Here is a 13,904-nt window from a genome sequence, read left to right as displayed (position 1 = left end):
GTTGCTGGTGGTACTCTCGTTCAGATTGGAATTGCCATTGTATTTCGGTGCTGGACTGCCCCTGGGCAGGACAAAGACTGATATGCAAATGGATATTTCCCATCTGTGAAAGGCACAGTGAGTAAAAGCAGTGGCTGCGAACTCTCAAGTGGTTAATAACCACTGAACAGGTTATCATGTCTGTTCTTGCGAGAGAGGGGCGCCCGCTACCTTTGTAAAACTAGGTTTAGTTAGGGTTTTTTGTTTAAAATAAAATGTTGAACCTTGAATACTAAATGTTTTGAGTCTTGCATTGTTGAACTCTCACACTTCCCTCACATTATCTATATGTTCCCCATATATACTGTTACTATTTGTAAAGCTAAAAAGAATGCCACCAATGATGTTTTGGCAGTAGCATTCTATTGCTGGCACATTCATCTAATATGTCTAGAGCAACTAAAGGAGCTGTGCTTCACGCTTGGAATGTTAGTCCACTAAAGCCAAATGAGACAATTTTTTTTAAAATTGCGATACACCTGTTACGGCAGTCAAATGCTTACAAGAGGCCTTCAACTCAAGACAACCAATCAGTCTGCACCTAGCCCCTCCAACACTAGCACACCATGCCAGTAACACTAAATCCTTCTATGCTCATAGGCATGATTTAAACATGTAATACAAATTGTTGAATGTTGCTGTTCTGTCTAAAGCATGATGGCTTCACCAACATGATGTAGTATTCTCTGCAATACTGAAACAACCTGCAAAAGCGCGCCTGTGCATTTATGAATGTATATAACAACTTGTGGATTGTGTGCATTTACAAATGTTTTTCTTTTCTTTCTTTTTACAGAGGCAGTCTAATGCTTCCCAGACCCTGTGTGATGTCATCAGGCTGAGTAGAGACCAGGGCACCCAACTGCAGGAGATACCTGAGCCAGATCCTCTCCTCACTGCACTGGAATCGTAAGTGCCAGTCAGCAAACATCAGAATAATTCAGCAGGGGCAGCTTTGGCGATAGTGAGAGACGTTGTTCTTATTTTGCTCATCTTCTTTCACCTTGCCCATTCACCCATTAGAATGTATGGCTGATAAACCTCTTTGATTGCTGCAGCTCTCCCTTTATGCTTAAGAACTGTGGAGGCAGTTAAAGGATTGTACTTCAATAATTGCCACTCTCCAGCGAGGTGGCTTGCTGAGGCATGTTTTCAGTTTGTCTCCTCCAGACTGCAAAATGTAGCGTTGTCTGCGTGTTGGGCAGCTCCAGTGAAAAATGTTGTCCAATCACTGATTTTTATCAGTCCCCATCTGTCCTGTTCTCTGCATTGATCACTGCCCAAATGGGCATTTTCTGTTCACGCTGTCTTTAGGAAGATAGTGTAATTCTCTCTGTAGGTTCAGTTAAAATGCAACACCCATATTTATTTGATTGGATTAAGCCAAATGAGGTGCCAGCAAGGACCAACCTGTCTAGTGACCTCCCGTGTGGGACTACTTCATAAGAGGAGGATGAAAGGTGTGTTCCTCTGTGGAGCAGGATTGCCACCAGAAAATGCTTGGTGTTTCTGCATTCCATACTTTATTGCACCATTAAGTACAGTTCACCATAGAAAATATTAATGATCTGCTTTCATGTGGGCGTTCACATTTTTGATCCGTTTCATTTCAAATTTTGACCAGAGCTGGGTTTTGTCATGATTTCACACAACTTCCCATATTCACATATGAGGGTAGCAGGCTGCTTTCGATGGGGATGGGCACTATCCAAGATTCCTCCCTGATGTTGGACGATGAAGAATCCTGCGGTGGAATGAAGAGTCCCAGACTGCACTAACATTTGGTGACGGAATCTTCAGCGTCCCCACCAAATCTAATTTATAGACCCCAGAGATTGTTCAAGAATAATGGTTGCTCTTAAGATTCCTGTAGGCTGGAGAAAATGGTAATTACTCCTACGGCAAATCTAATGTCTTAGAATGCTCCTACAGAGGCTGATGAGATGTAATACAGGACTGCGGGTCATCGGTTGCTGCAAACCGCCCATCATAGTGGAATCTCAGCATGACAAGAGTGAGACACTGCCAACGTTTCCCTGTGCCCATGAGGAGCCATTCCGTGTACCAGACAATCGAAGATGGCGATGACCCATACGCATACTTTTAAAGCCTTGCTACTACAGAATAGACGTGATTGTGAAAATTACATAATTAGACGATCCTAACACAAGCCTTATTCCAGAGCAATGAAAGGGAGGAACTTTAAATTTGAGCAGAACCAATCCGAATGTTGCGTTCAAAATCAACTCCAGTAGAACATATGACATTAGAAGGGTAGGGACTGATCCTCTTCCATGAGTAAAAAATTGTTGAGACTAAGCACAGTAATGTGGAGAAGGTTGCAGGGCATACATCCACGTGTTTAAGTGTCCTTCATAAAAATGAAGATGCAGAAGGGGTGTGAGGGCCTGGAGGAGAAGCTTCCTGACATCCAACAACCCTTAATGCAACATTTTGGGAAAGATTTTCTTTTTGCACTGTTCCCTCCATAAATTCCCATAGGACTACCAGTCGTTTTACTTATTTTTTAACCTGTCTTGACTTTTAGTGGTCAGTAAAGCCTTCTGCTTTATTTCCCTTGCCTAATTTGCTCATTCTTATGGGGAAACTGACTAGTCCCTAAGACTGTCAGTACTGAAATACTTTCCCTATTCTTGTATTTTTACATTTGCACACATCCATCACCTTAAAGTGAAGTGCAATTAGGGTATGTTGTATCCTTATGACTTTTTACCTAATTGATTTTGGTTACTTTGACAATGTGCTGGTGGCAGCTGTGGTTTTGTGGTATTTTTCTCGTGCACTTTTGCATTTACTGCATATGGCTTCTAAAGATGGCTAGCACCCTAAAATGGCTGTGCCACGAGATGTTCTCTTATTTGGCCATATTGTCCTTTGTCCTTCTTCCTGCCTTCTCAGGTCGGGAAATGCCATATATGGCAACCCCTTGCCTGGTGAGTGTGTGTGTGTGTACACACTTTCTGGTCCCAGTCAACATCCTCTGGCACCTGAAAGTATGTTGCTGGACAGATGTGATGACCAGGATTGGACAACCCTGGGCTGTTTGAATGTTACAGATCCTTACCATTGGTGGGTATTGGCTTGCTCCCTCCCTGAATCTTGGGTACAAGGAGGGATACTGCAGCTATTTGGCAGATCATCCTTGGAACCAAAACTTCTATGAAGTCGAGCAGTCCAATGATGACCCCTGCAGCTGACCAGCATTGACTCCAGTGATGCCCTGCTCCTCTGCCTGATTTAAGACCCTCATTGGTGCTTTGAACTTTAAACCAGTCGGAACAGCCAGTCTTGTCCCCTGCTTGAGGATCCATGCATTGGAATCCTTCAAATGTGTCCCTGGTCCACCTGGTAGATTGACCAGCTCCCTTTTGGGCTACCTCACTGCAGCAGTTATTCTGAGCAGAGCCTTGGAACGTGCAAGATATTACGCTTATGCCATAAGCCGCCTTCCCTTGCAATTTCAGCCATCTCATCATAAGGGAAGCTGGGCTGGAGCTGCTTCTGTGTTTACTGCTGACTGTGGTGGCCTCTGCTGCTTCTGCATTCCTGTGAGCTGTCCTGAAGAGGCTGCACCGCAGAAAGCAGCAACTTTTCTTCATTTGGGGTGGTCTTTTTGAAGCCGACAGGAACAGTCTGATGAGAAACTCAACCAGTCCCTGACATGGACCCGCACCCTCTGGACTTCTCTCATAGGAACCAGTGACAGAAGATTGTGCTCCCTGGGAATTCTGTAAAACCTGCAGTGATATCTGAATGAATCTGAGTCAGGGGGTAAGTTCACATGCCTGTTTCTGTTCATCCCCACCTCGCCCCCTCCTCCATAGGTTAACATTTGGTGTAGAGCCCTTGTCCCAAACTCCCTCCTTCCCGGCCTCTGCTCATCAAACCTGGGCTAAGCATTCTTTCCGTTGAAATAGGATAGATAGGGCTACTTAGCTGATTTGGGGTAAAGACTTTCCTTACTTTATGGAACTTTCAAAGCACCACCAACGCCATAGGTGTGCAGGTACCCATGATCCCTCATGCGCCGATTTTCTCAGATTTTTTTTTTCCTGCCCACAAGTTTCGGTTACAGATAAAAATCTCAACGCCTTTGACCGCGTGGTCGCTATCTTCAACACTGAGGCGCAGTCAGACGTACAGACACCTTGACTCAGCAGCGAGTCGACAAGGCGTACACTGAGGTAGAGGTAGAGGTAGAGAGTGGGAGGCTTGTTAATGCATATAGTTCAGGCCTAGAGGCCTGTGGCATAGTCTATATATTTTTCAGGCCTAGAGAATGCCTTTACCTCTTCCTTTATCTCCCTTTAGACTAGCATCTTTTCCCCCCCGACAGCCACATTTAACAAGGGCGTTGGAGGTGTTAAGGGTTTGCAGGGTGTTTTTGCCCGCATTTCCTGTTCCTGGCCAGGAATTTCAGGCCACGCCCTCCTGGACATATCTGGTGCTGGCACCTCCCGCAGGGTGAAGTGTGCTGGGGCAAGGGTGCTGGGGGTGTTGAGCGCCCACGTGGTGTTAGGCGCTTGTGGGTAGGGAGCCCTCTGTGGCTTGTGACGTGTGCACTGCAGACCTTTGCTACCTTATCGAACAACAGAGAAGGCTTGCAGCAATCAAGGTGAGGAGCTGTGCCAGTGTGGAGGGGGCCATATTCAAACGGTTTTGACTGCTTGACCTGTTTGAATCGCTAGCCGAGCGCCTCCATCCGGCCTTTATTAGCCCTTATTTGCCTCTGCCTGCTTACCTTGGTAAGCCAGCCATGACCACAATGACTGCAACAGCACTTATGGTCGGTCCCTCCTCACAACCCTCAGTTTTTCAGTGGCCGATTGACCCAAGAGAAAAATCCTAACCATCAAACGGAAAATGCAGGCGCTGCCCCTTGTTCAAGGTCTTGATTTTAGTAGACCCAAGGTGCAACCCCATAGCCCCATAAAGCTTATGGGAGACACTTACCAGCTCATGGAAGGGATCAATCACTTCCTTTGGAGCACCATGGACGTCATGGGGAGCAAAGCCATCGGCCCGGAACACAGAGGGCTATATCTATCTATCTATCTATCTATCTATCTATCTATCTATCTATCTATCTATCTATCTATCTATCTATCTATCTATCTATCTCACTGTAAAAACCGCCAGCGTAAGCAAACACATGCAGCAGTTAGATTAACCTGTAGCTAATATGGTCATTCAAAGCGCAACACCAGAAGAGTTACTAGAGGAATCATGCAACAGAAGAGGGGGGTCATGAGCAAACCCCTATGCCCTGCCCCCTACTACTCTCACAGTCCCTTAACTCGACATGGACAGGAATCCTCCTTTTTCCTCTAGCCTTGATTGTGATGATGTATTAAATCTTGTTACATTTGGCCCTGCTGATGGGGGTGCCACGGGAATCCAGAATGTCACTCAGTCCACCCTCAAAAAGGCTGGTAGGGTGAGGGATCCCGTTATCTAGATCTACACCACCTATAAATGTATCAAGGGACCCCGAAGCTCAAAATGACAAGGCGCAGGCCATGTGTGCTGTAAATGGCCTCTAGCCGACTGCCACTTCTACCTGCACACCAGCTCCCATCAAACCTTTTGCCATATTCTCCCCGGCCCAAACAAAGGAGGGTGCTCAATCGGATTGTAAATGTAACCTTGTCCTAAGCAAATTGGCTGAAGTCAAGAAGCTGCTTAGCTTAGAAGAAGATAGGGGAGCTGGCGTCCTGGGGGAGAGACCCGCTTGGATGTCCCCATAAGGGCCCCCCAGCTAGTAGTTGAGAAACAGTATGCCATCGGGGCAAGTGGTCCAATCTCGAGTGACACAATTGGTGCCAGTATCCCTCAGTTGGAGAAGGGACCATTGATACAAGCGGAACCCAGCAATCGCCCCCAAACCTCCAAAACAGCAGCATAAGACTATTCAAACATCACCATGGGCCATGCACGGGCAGGCCAAACAGGTGTCGAAGTATACCCTGGGGTAACAAGCAGGTGGGAGGAGCAGGTCACGCAGAACATATATTGGCCTATGATGAATCTAACCGCAGTGATCAAGAACCCAACAATGTCAAGCTAAGCAGTCTGAGTACATTAGGTGGTCCCGAAGGGGTTGGGGGGGGGGGGGTGTTCCTGGCTTATCCCCAGAGGAGCATGCGACCAGCCTGAATCCAGGGTTTCTTATTAATAAGTGAACTCACTGTCTTCGAACGGTGTGTGGATACCGTTCTGTAATTAGAGAGGATATATTAAACTACGTAAGGACCCATTCCAATAATCGGTCCCCCTTTCACGCTTTTTGTATTGATTTGTTTGATCCTAGAATGGCGAATGGAATTCTGGGAATGGCCACGAGACGGTATCACCACGTAGAATGATTCAAATCGGTGCTATTCCCCATCATAACAGTATCTCCCCCTCTGGAATAAGATGCCAGCTCCCTATACTCGTCCCGGGAGGATAGCTCAGCAGCAACGTGTTCGCCTTGGAAGCAAGACGACACGAAGCAACACTGGTTCGACCCCTGGGTCAGCGCTTAGAAACCTCTGGGTATTTAAGCGCGTTATAAATACGCCACTAAGAAAAAAAAAATGACGCAACTAAAAAACCATTCCTGTAACAGCGCCTTGATGCCCACGGGCTGTGTGAACGCTTTAAAAATGTGAATAAATAAAAATATGCTCTCTGGTGCCAGCATAGTCCCGTTAGGGGAAAATAACTGCTGGGGCCTCTGAAGGTAACGGGATGGCAGTGTGCATGCCCAATTGATTTGAGCCTAATGGGGAATGGGTTGCTGATACCCGACCAGGACTGGGGGGTAATGATCAATGTAGCCATTCTGCCTCAGTCTGGAAGGCAACCAGAGCTATTGCGTTGTAATGCATTGTGAAATGTGTTTTGTATTTGTTGTACATTGATGGACTTATGGCCGAATAAAGTTAATACTGACTGACCATTTAAATTTTGCCAGAGATGTAACCCACAATTTCCCCTCAGAGAGATGGGAAACAAGCTGTTTGTCTCCCAAGGGGCCGCTCTGAATGCTACTGCCGGGTGTGCCTTAAGCTGTCAAAATCACTTGAGCCTCATATGCCATGCAAGCAGAATCTGATGCAGCAAGGTCTGATGTTATGCTTGAACCCGAGATCGCAGCTATAGATGGTGGGGATCGGAGTCAAATCCCACCAGTCTAAGGGGAGCTTTCAAAGAAAGCCCAGCGGCCGATCCCCAGCTCTAATGGCTCACCCTCAGGGCGAATTATGGAGAAGACCTTAATAAAAACCTACACATACAGACACGAACATAGAGGTAGTCATGAAAAGATATTGGAATCCTCTGACTCTATTTGTAATCTGCAAACACTGGTGTTGTGCAGAAAGGAAGCCGACAAAGCCAGCGCAAAAAACTTGCATGCTGGAAAGGGAGGGCACAAACACTCTTCATCCTCCACCGTGCCTTCAAAGGCATACGAATAGACACTTAAAGAGAAAACTATTGCCTCCGTACTAAATAAAAAAACATGAATACACAAGTCTGAAACGGAGTGGGATGAGCGAGACAATGGCCGACTAACAGGATGTTGAGCAACATTTTAACCTCGACCCCAAAATGGAATGTTTATTTTTCTGATGAAACTCTTCAACATCAGATAGTGGTCGATGCAGGAGTTAGTGAAATCATGACCAAGATGGTTTCATTTATGGAGAAACATCAGTCTTCAGACAAGAGGAAGAAAGACTATGCACTTAGTGAGACACCATCTGTTAGAGAGGTTTATCGGTATTATGCTTAATCCCCTCTCCTGGTGAGTCCGTAGCACTTTTTGCTGGACTTCTGACCATTTTCTTGTTCTCCTGAAAGAAGGGAGCTTTTTCCCCCTCCTTCATTATTTTCTGCTCTGATCATGGGATACCTGTTAGGTAGGTTTTATTTTATGTTATGGAGTCTTGCTTTCCTCCATTCCTTTTTAAAGGCCTCTGTGTTTCACTTTTGTAACACATAGCACCCTATGTTGCTGGGAGCACTTTGGGCTCTCCTCTTTATTTTCTACTGTTCTTAAGGATAGAGGGATGCTTTGTATCCTTCCTAGCTTTTCCTTTTGAGAGATCAGCACACAACACCGTATGTGGAGGGCTGAGGGGATACCTAGTATCCCCCTCCTTTCTGCTCCTGTAACTTTTTAGTTACAGTAACAACCCTATACCTATGGCTGGTGGCAGTGGATGTGTTCTACTGACTTTTGTGCAGTTTTTCCCCACAGGCTTTATCCACAGCTGCGGCTATGCACAGGAGGGTCACCGATGTTTTGTCTTCGACGGGAATCCTTTGTGTAGCCCGCCGAGGCTCCAGTGTGTCTGCGAGGACAGGAAGCATGTCAGGACTCTGAAACTCTATCCTTTGTCTGCTGATGTGCTTGAAAGGAAAAATGTCTTAATGCGGGGCTGGCTGTCCGGATTGGACAGCCACCCATCCCTTATGTAAACTGTAGGGCGAGTTTGCAGAGGAGGAATGGGAAATCCTGATAAAAGGTGAGGTACCTGAGGCAGAAGGCAAGTAGACCACTGAAGCAGAAGTCTACCAGAGACGCCAGCAGACCCTTCCAGTAACCGCAAAGAGACCACTGATGTCCTGTCGATTTGAAAACGTGATCAGAAGAGCTCCAAAGAGGACTACTCCTTCCCTTTGGCTGGTGGGACTAACTAGCCATATGAGAACCTGCAGAACGAGCCATTCCCTGACATGCTATGACCTTCCAGGGCTGCAAACTGCCAATACCCGGGGACCTCTGACCCAGTTGCAGTGCATCGTCTTCCGATGGACAAATCCTCCCAGAACTTTGACAAGACCCCACTCCTCAATGTCTCCTCACCATGGTGCAGGACCAGAGAATCGAGACAGATCGCCCGGGCGATAATCGTTCACCGTTGGAGCTTGTAAAAAGGTGCCAAAACTGCAGATCGATGTGGGAGTATGAAGAATTCCTTGCTGAGCGGCCTTTATCTCAACTGCTGCTGAGACATCCCTTTCAGAGTCCCTCCTTTCGTCACCACGACCAAGGAACAGGAGACTGGGTCCACTGCTGCTGCATAGGAAAGGATCCAGCTGCATCCTCCACACTCCTCAGGTACTGTAGGGCTCGAGGTAGTACTTACCTCAAGCCAATGTGTTGCTCCTGTGTTACTGGATTGCTATATCCAGTGTTTGGGTGTTCAGCCATACCACTTGTCCAGGCCTAATGCTTGTGCAGCTATAGGGAGTCCTTTCCAATGTCCTGATAACTCTTATTCTACTAAAGCATCCTACTTGAAAATAATTGAAGTATCCAGTGGACCTTTATCTTTTCTGCTGCTGCACATGACCTTCCACCCCTCCTCAACTGACTCTGAAGAACTCTTACCTAGTTAGGGAATGGACTGCTAAAGTATTGGAATCATTGAAAAGTATTACAAAGTTGTAAATTGATTTTTACTGGTGCTGAATAACCTTTTTCCTTTACAACAGAACATTGTCTGAGTGACTTTAATTAGTGAATTAAACTATAATTGAACTGTGTTCCGGACTGTTACATTCAATTGCTATTGGTTTACTAAACTGAGCAAGTGTTGCTGATGTTATTTACTGTGTTGATTAATTTGAATAGTGCTTGCATACCTGAATATAACTGCCTTGTGTATATAAAATTTCTATTTTACTTTAACTACAAGGGCGTGTGTTTCTTTGGGCCTATGTATTGATGAGTTCATTGTACTTACCTACAGCTCATTCTCTTAAGATAAGCCTGGCTGCGCTGCCATTTTACCAAACTTTCCGGTTGTACAGACTGCTACTAGGTTTTGGGACCTGTATGCCAAGGGATAGTTTTATAGAGTCTCACCTGTTGGTAGACTTTAAGAAAACTCCCTTAACACCATCCAAGGTATCACATTCAGGACTTCAACTAGAAAAACACTTTAACAGATCAAGAATGTTTAGATGACACTGGTGACAGATCCACATCAGGAGTGGAGTGCCAGTACATTGACCCCCGAAGACTACCTCGTGCCCTCGCCAGTCAAAGTCGACCCACCAGTCTCCTCATCACCAACGGAAGACAATATCCAGTACTCGGACCTTCTACAGAGAGCAGCTGAGCACTTTGGCATTTTCACTGAGGCCCCTGATGGAGATTCATACTTGACAGAGGATGTCCTAGATGAAAAGAAAATGGTCTAAATCGTCCCCTTATTACCAGCTGTTAAAGGATTTTACCATCACTAACCAAAACAGCATCCACCAAGGAAGTAAATGCAAGAGTGGAGGAAAAATATAAAACTGCAAATACTGATCCCATGTCCATTAGAAGGCATCTGACCACACTCTATCGATCACTACAGCCACAATGGGCTAACGCGTCAATATCTACTACAGAGTATTCTCCGGTTAAAGAGAGCAGGCGCATATGTTAGTCCTGTGTTAGTCCTGAGACCTGCAAACCAATACGTAAAACCACATGTGACGGGAGGATAGCTCTGTGGCAATGTGCAGGTCTTGGAAGCAGGACCACGTTGAACAAACACGGGTTCAAAACCCGAATCCACGCTTGAACAAAAAAACGATTGCGTTTTAAATAACCTGCACTTCCACAATTCAATGACACTAGCACCTAGATACCTTAGGAGTTTGTGTGCTGCAAATAAATGCAAATAAACTATTTTTTTTAAAACCATAAGTTCAGAAGGCAGCATTAGAGGAAGTCATTCCACTTTAAAAAAGGAAATGTTTATAACCACTCTAGACATGAGATGCATATTTCTATTTTAGCCACTCACCGAAAATTCCTAAAGTTTGTGCTCAGAAAGGAACACTACCAGTTAAAGGTACTACCTTTTCGAATAATGTTGGCACCATGTGTATTCATCAAAGGGCTTGCGATGGTGGCAGCACACCTACACAGGGAAAATGTCCGTCTATCCTTCTCTGGATGACTGGCTCATAACAGGGGTTGTGGTTAATGGAGCAATGCTCAATAAACATGCAGATTACCATAAACCTGCTCTTCAAGCTAGGTTTCACAATAAACGAAAAAAAACGCAAGCCTTGTACCTTCCCAGAAATAAACCTTGAATGGATTGTGTCCTCCCACGTATTCCTCATCTTATGAGATTATATTTTGTCAGCTTTGCTGCTTCGGAAAAACATTTCTTGGTAGAGGGTTGACATGCTACCCTTAGAAACAACTTTAGGCAAGTAATACACCAAAAAGGATACGGGTAGAATACAGTAAAGGATACAGTATGATTCTGAATCCTCTTCTTGGTCTTCACATAAACTTCACTGTAGTATCCTCAAGGCAGAAACCTTTCCTTTGATTCCACCCACTGCCCGATACGACGAGGTCAGGGCGAGGAATCAACTGAAAGGGTGATTAAAGTACACTCTCCAATCTGTAACAACAATGCATAAGGTAAGGAACTATATGATCCAATTCCTCACTAAAACACCCCCTGGGATGGCACTAACCTGTAGGAGGAGTTAGTAGCGTTCAGGTGGAGATGCAATGTATTCAAGATAAAAAACAAGGAAAGGGAAGGTTAATGGGAAACTAATCCCGAACGGAACAAGGGTCGATCTAGAGCCGGGTAGGTGCACTCTGGATAGCTTCCTTAGTTCTGTGCACAAGGCAAATTCAAAATAATCCTGGCATCTCCAGCATAAATGATGGACAACGCCAATGGTAAATAAGTACCGCCTTGGTAAAACAATAGCACAAGTTCTGGTCTCTAGTTAATTCACAATTAAACATTCACCCTTATTACTGAATTGAAACATTCCCAACTGGGATATAACTGAAGAGTGTAGAATATGGTGATTGAGAAAGTCACTTCTTTGATGTGGAAAAATGTCAACACAGAGGGAAGTAGGCTGTTAAATACCTCACTTACTGTAGACCATCCTGTAATAACCCCGGATTGAAGCGGATAATAAAATGTCCGCTACGGTTCCCGGTCCTCTCTACCGGGAGGTATTGGCAACTGGAAACGTTGTCCGCAAGGTGAGTCCAGCGGGGAACGCGGAAGCTTGAGAGCAGCCTCCGCGAGGCAAGTTTAGCAGAGAATGCGGAGGCTTAAAAGCGGCGTCCGCGAGGCAAGACCAGCTCGAAGCACAGAAAGTGTCCGTGAGGTAACAAACTCAGAGTAGCTGGTGAGTGTCTTCTGAGATATAAACCACACAGTACAGCACAATTGGAGAAAAGTAATTCCAATTTCTGGGATGATGGAACCAGAATGCCCTAAGGGTAGGGCCGATAGCAGTCCGAAACGTAATTCGACCGCCAACACAGAGTAACGGCAACAATCAGAAGTGCTTGCCGCTTAGAAAACAGGACCTAAATAAATGCCGGACCACGTGACTGTGAATCTCATAACGGTCATGTGACCTTACGAGCCGAAATGCAGTAGCGTTTCGACGGAAGTCAGGAAAACAACCTCCACTTGTTGTAGAACGGTCTTGCCACCGTTCTAAGCGCATATGGATTCCTGTTGCCATATACAGCCGGTGAGTGAAGCGTGACAAGGGCGCTGTATGCGATGCTGTCACGTCGATGTCCCTCGAGGGCCTCCGTCGAGCGTCTACGTCATCATCAGTACATATAGCGCATGCAGCGCCCATTGGCTTCAGTTCCGTTTTTCCGAAAACTTTGCTTAGAGTGTTTAACGGCGTGCTTCAGTTTTCTTCACAGAAGGTGTCTTCATCCTCGACTCCAAAGTCTGGATTTAAGAAATGCTACGACTGCGGGATGAAGATGTCCATTACCGATCCTCACTGTGTCTGCTTGTGCTTTCTGGGCTCTGGGCACCGTACCGATGACTCCGGGTAATGACAGTAAAAGCTCTCAGGGAGCGCAGAGGTAAACTGGCGGTGGGGCGGGCGGCTTCGAAGTCTTGTTCAATGAAAGGTGAAGTCTGGGGAATCATCTTCCCAGAGTAAAAAATCGAAGATGTCCCGGTCGAGGAGTTGATCGCGGTAGTAGTCGTCTTCCTCGAAGAAGAGACGCCATAGGTTTCCTTCTTCCGATTCCTCTACTGAGGTAATCCGATGCCTTACTAAATCTGATTCCCCTAGAAAATGGGATGCGTTCAAATCTGAAATGATGCAAATTTTCGCAAATGTGGCCTCGACGCCCACTCGAAAGAATCGCAATAGCCATGCCCCGGTCGCTCCTTTGGGCGACTCAGGGAAGTCGAAGGCTACTACTTTGAAGCCGAGCATTAAGCTGGCAATACATCGAGAGGGTTCTCGATCTGATGACAAGTTATTGAGGTCGTCGACTCGGGAACCAAGTCCTTCTTCGATACCTTCAAAGAAACACAAGTCGTTGAAGAACTCGACGCATTTGTCAACTCAATCTGAGTGAAATATCTCAATGCCGAAATCAGAGCAGGTGCCGAGTAAGCTGAGGCCATTGCCAAAGCCGTCTTTCACACCGTTGACGGCCACTTCGACTTTGTTGAGCCCTTTGTCCATTCCGGGCAAGGTTTACAAACCTATTCCGAAGAAGAAATACTTTAAGTGTAAGCCTTCATTATATGAGGAGGAACAGCCCTCTGAAAAGGATGCCCATCCTTTTGGATTGCAATTTGGCACTAGGAATGCTCCAGAGGAGCTAATTAATGAAGAATCAAAAATGAGACCTTTATGACTATCTCCAGTCTGGTAGAGGTTTTGACAACTCGCCAGAACTGTAATTTGGCATGCCTGACCCTTCTGTGCATGCAGATTCCACCTATAGGAATCTCATGAATTGGGTAACGTAGTATATGGGCTGGAGCAGAGCTTCTCCTACCTATGAACAGGATGATATGACCGATATCCTGGAC

The 13,904-nt window shown here is 45.8% G+C and overlaps 1 protein-coding gene across 8 annotated transcripts in view; it reads left to right on the top strand.

Moving 5' to 3' along the window:
• The window catches only part of PPP6R2 (protein phosphatase 6 regulatory subunit 2), a 2,012,581-nt gene that overhangs the window by 513,010 nt on the left and 1,485,667 nt on the right, over positions 1-13,904 (top strand). For all 8 annotated transcript variants that reach the window (XR_011281892.1, XM_069629515.1, XM_069629514.1 and 5 more), the window contains one exon: positions 836-948. Coding sequence is in view for 7 of the 8 variants with exons in the window: in XM_069629515.1 (XP_069485616.1) it covers positions 836-948 (113 nt within the window). In the remaining variant the exon portion in view is untranslated. The remainder of the gene's footprint in view (positions 1-835; positions 949-13,904) is intronic.

This window comes from Ambystoma mexicanum, chromosome 12, assembly GCF_040938575.1.
Source record: "Ambystoma mexicanum isolate Mex_15411 chromosome 12, UKY_AmexF1_1, whole genome shotgun sequence".
NCBI classification, from domain to species: domain Eukaryota; kingdom Metazoa; phylum Chordata; class Amphibia; order Caudata; family Ambystomatidae; genus Ambystoma; species Ambystoma mexicanum.
Note: the sequence above shows the minus strand (reverse complement) of the source record. Positions and strands in the feature narration are given on the sequence as shown.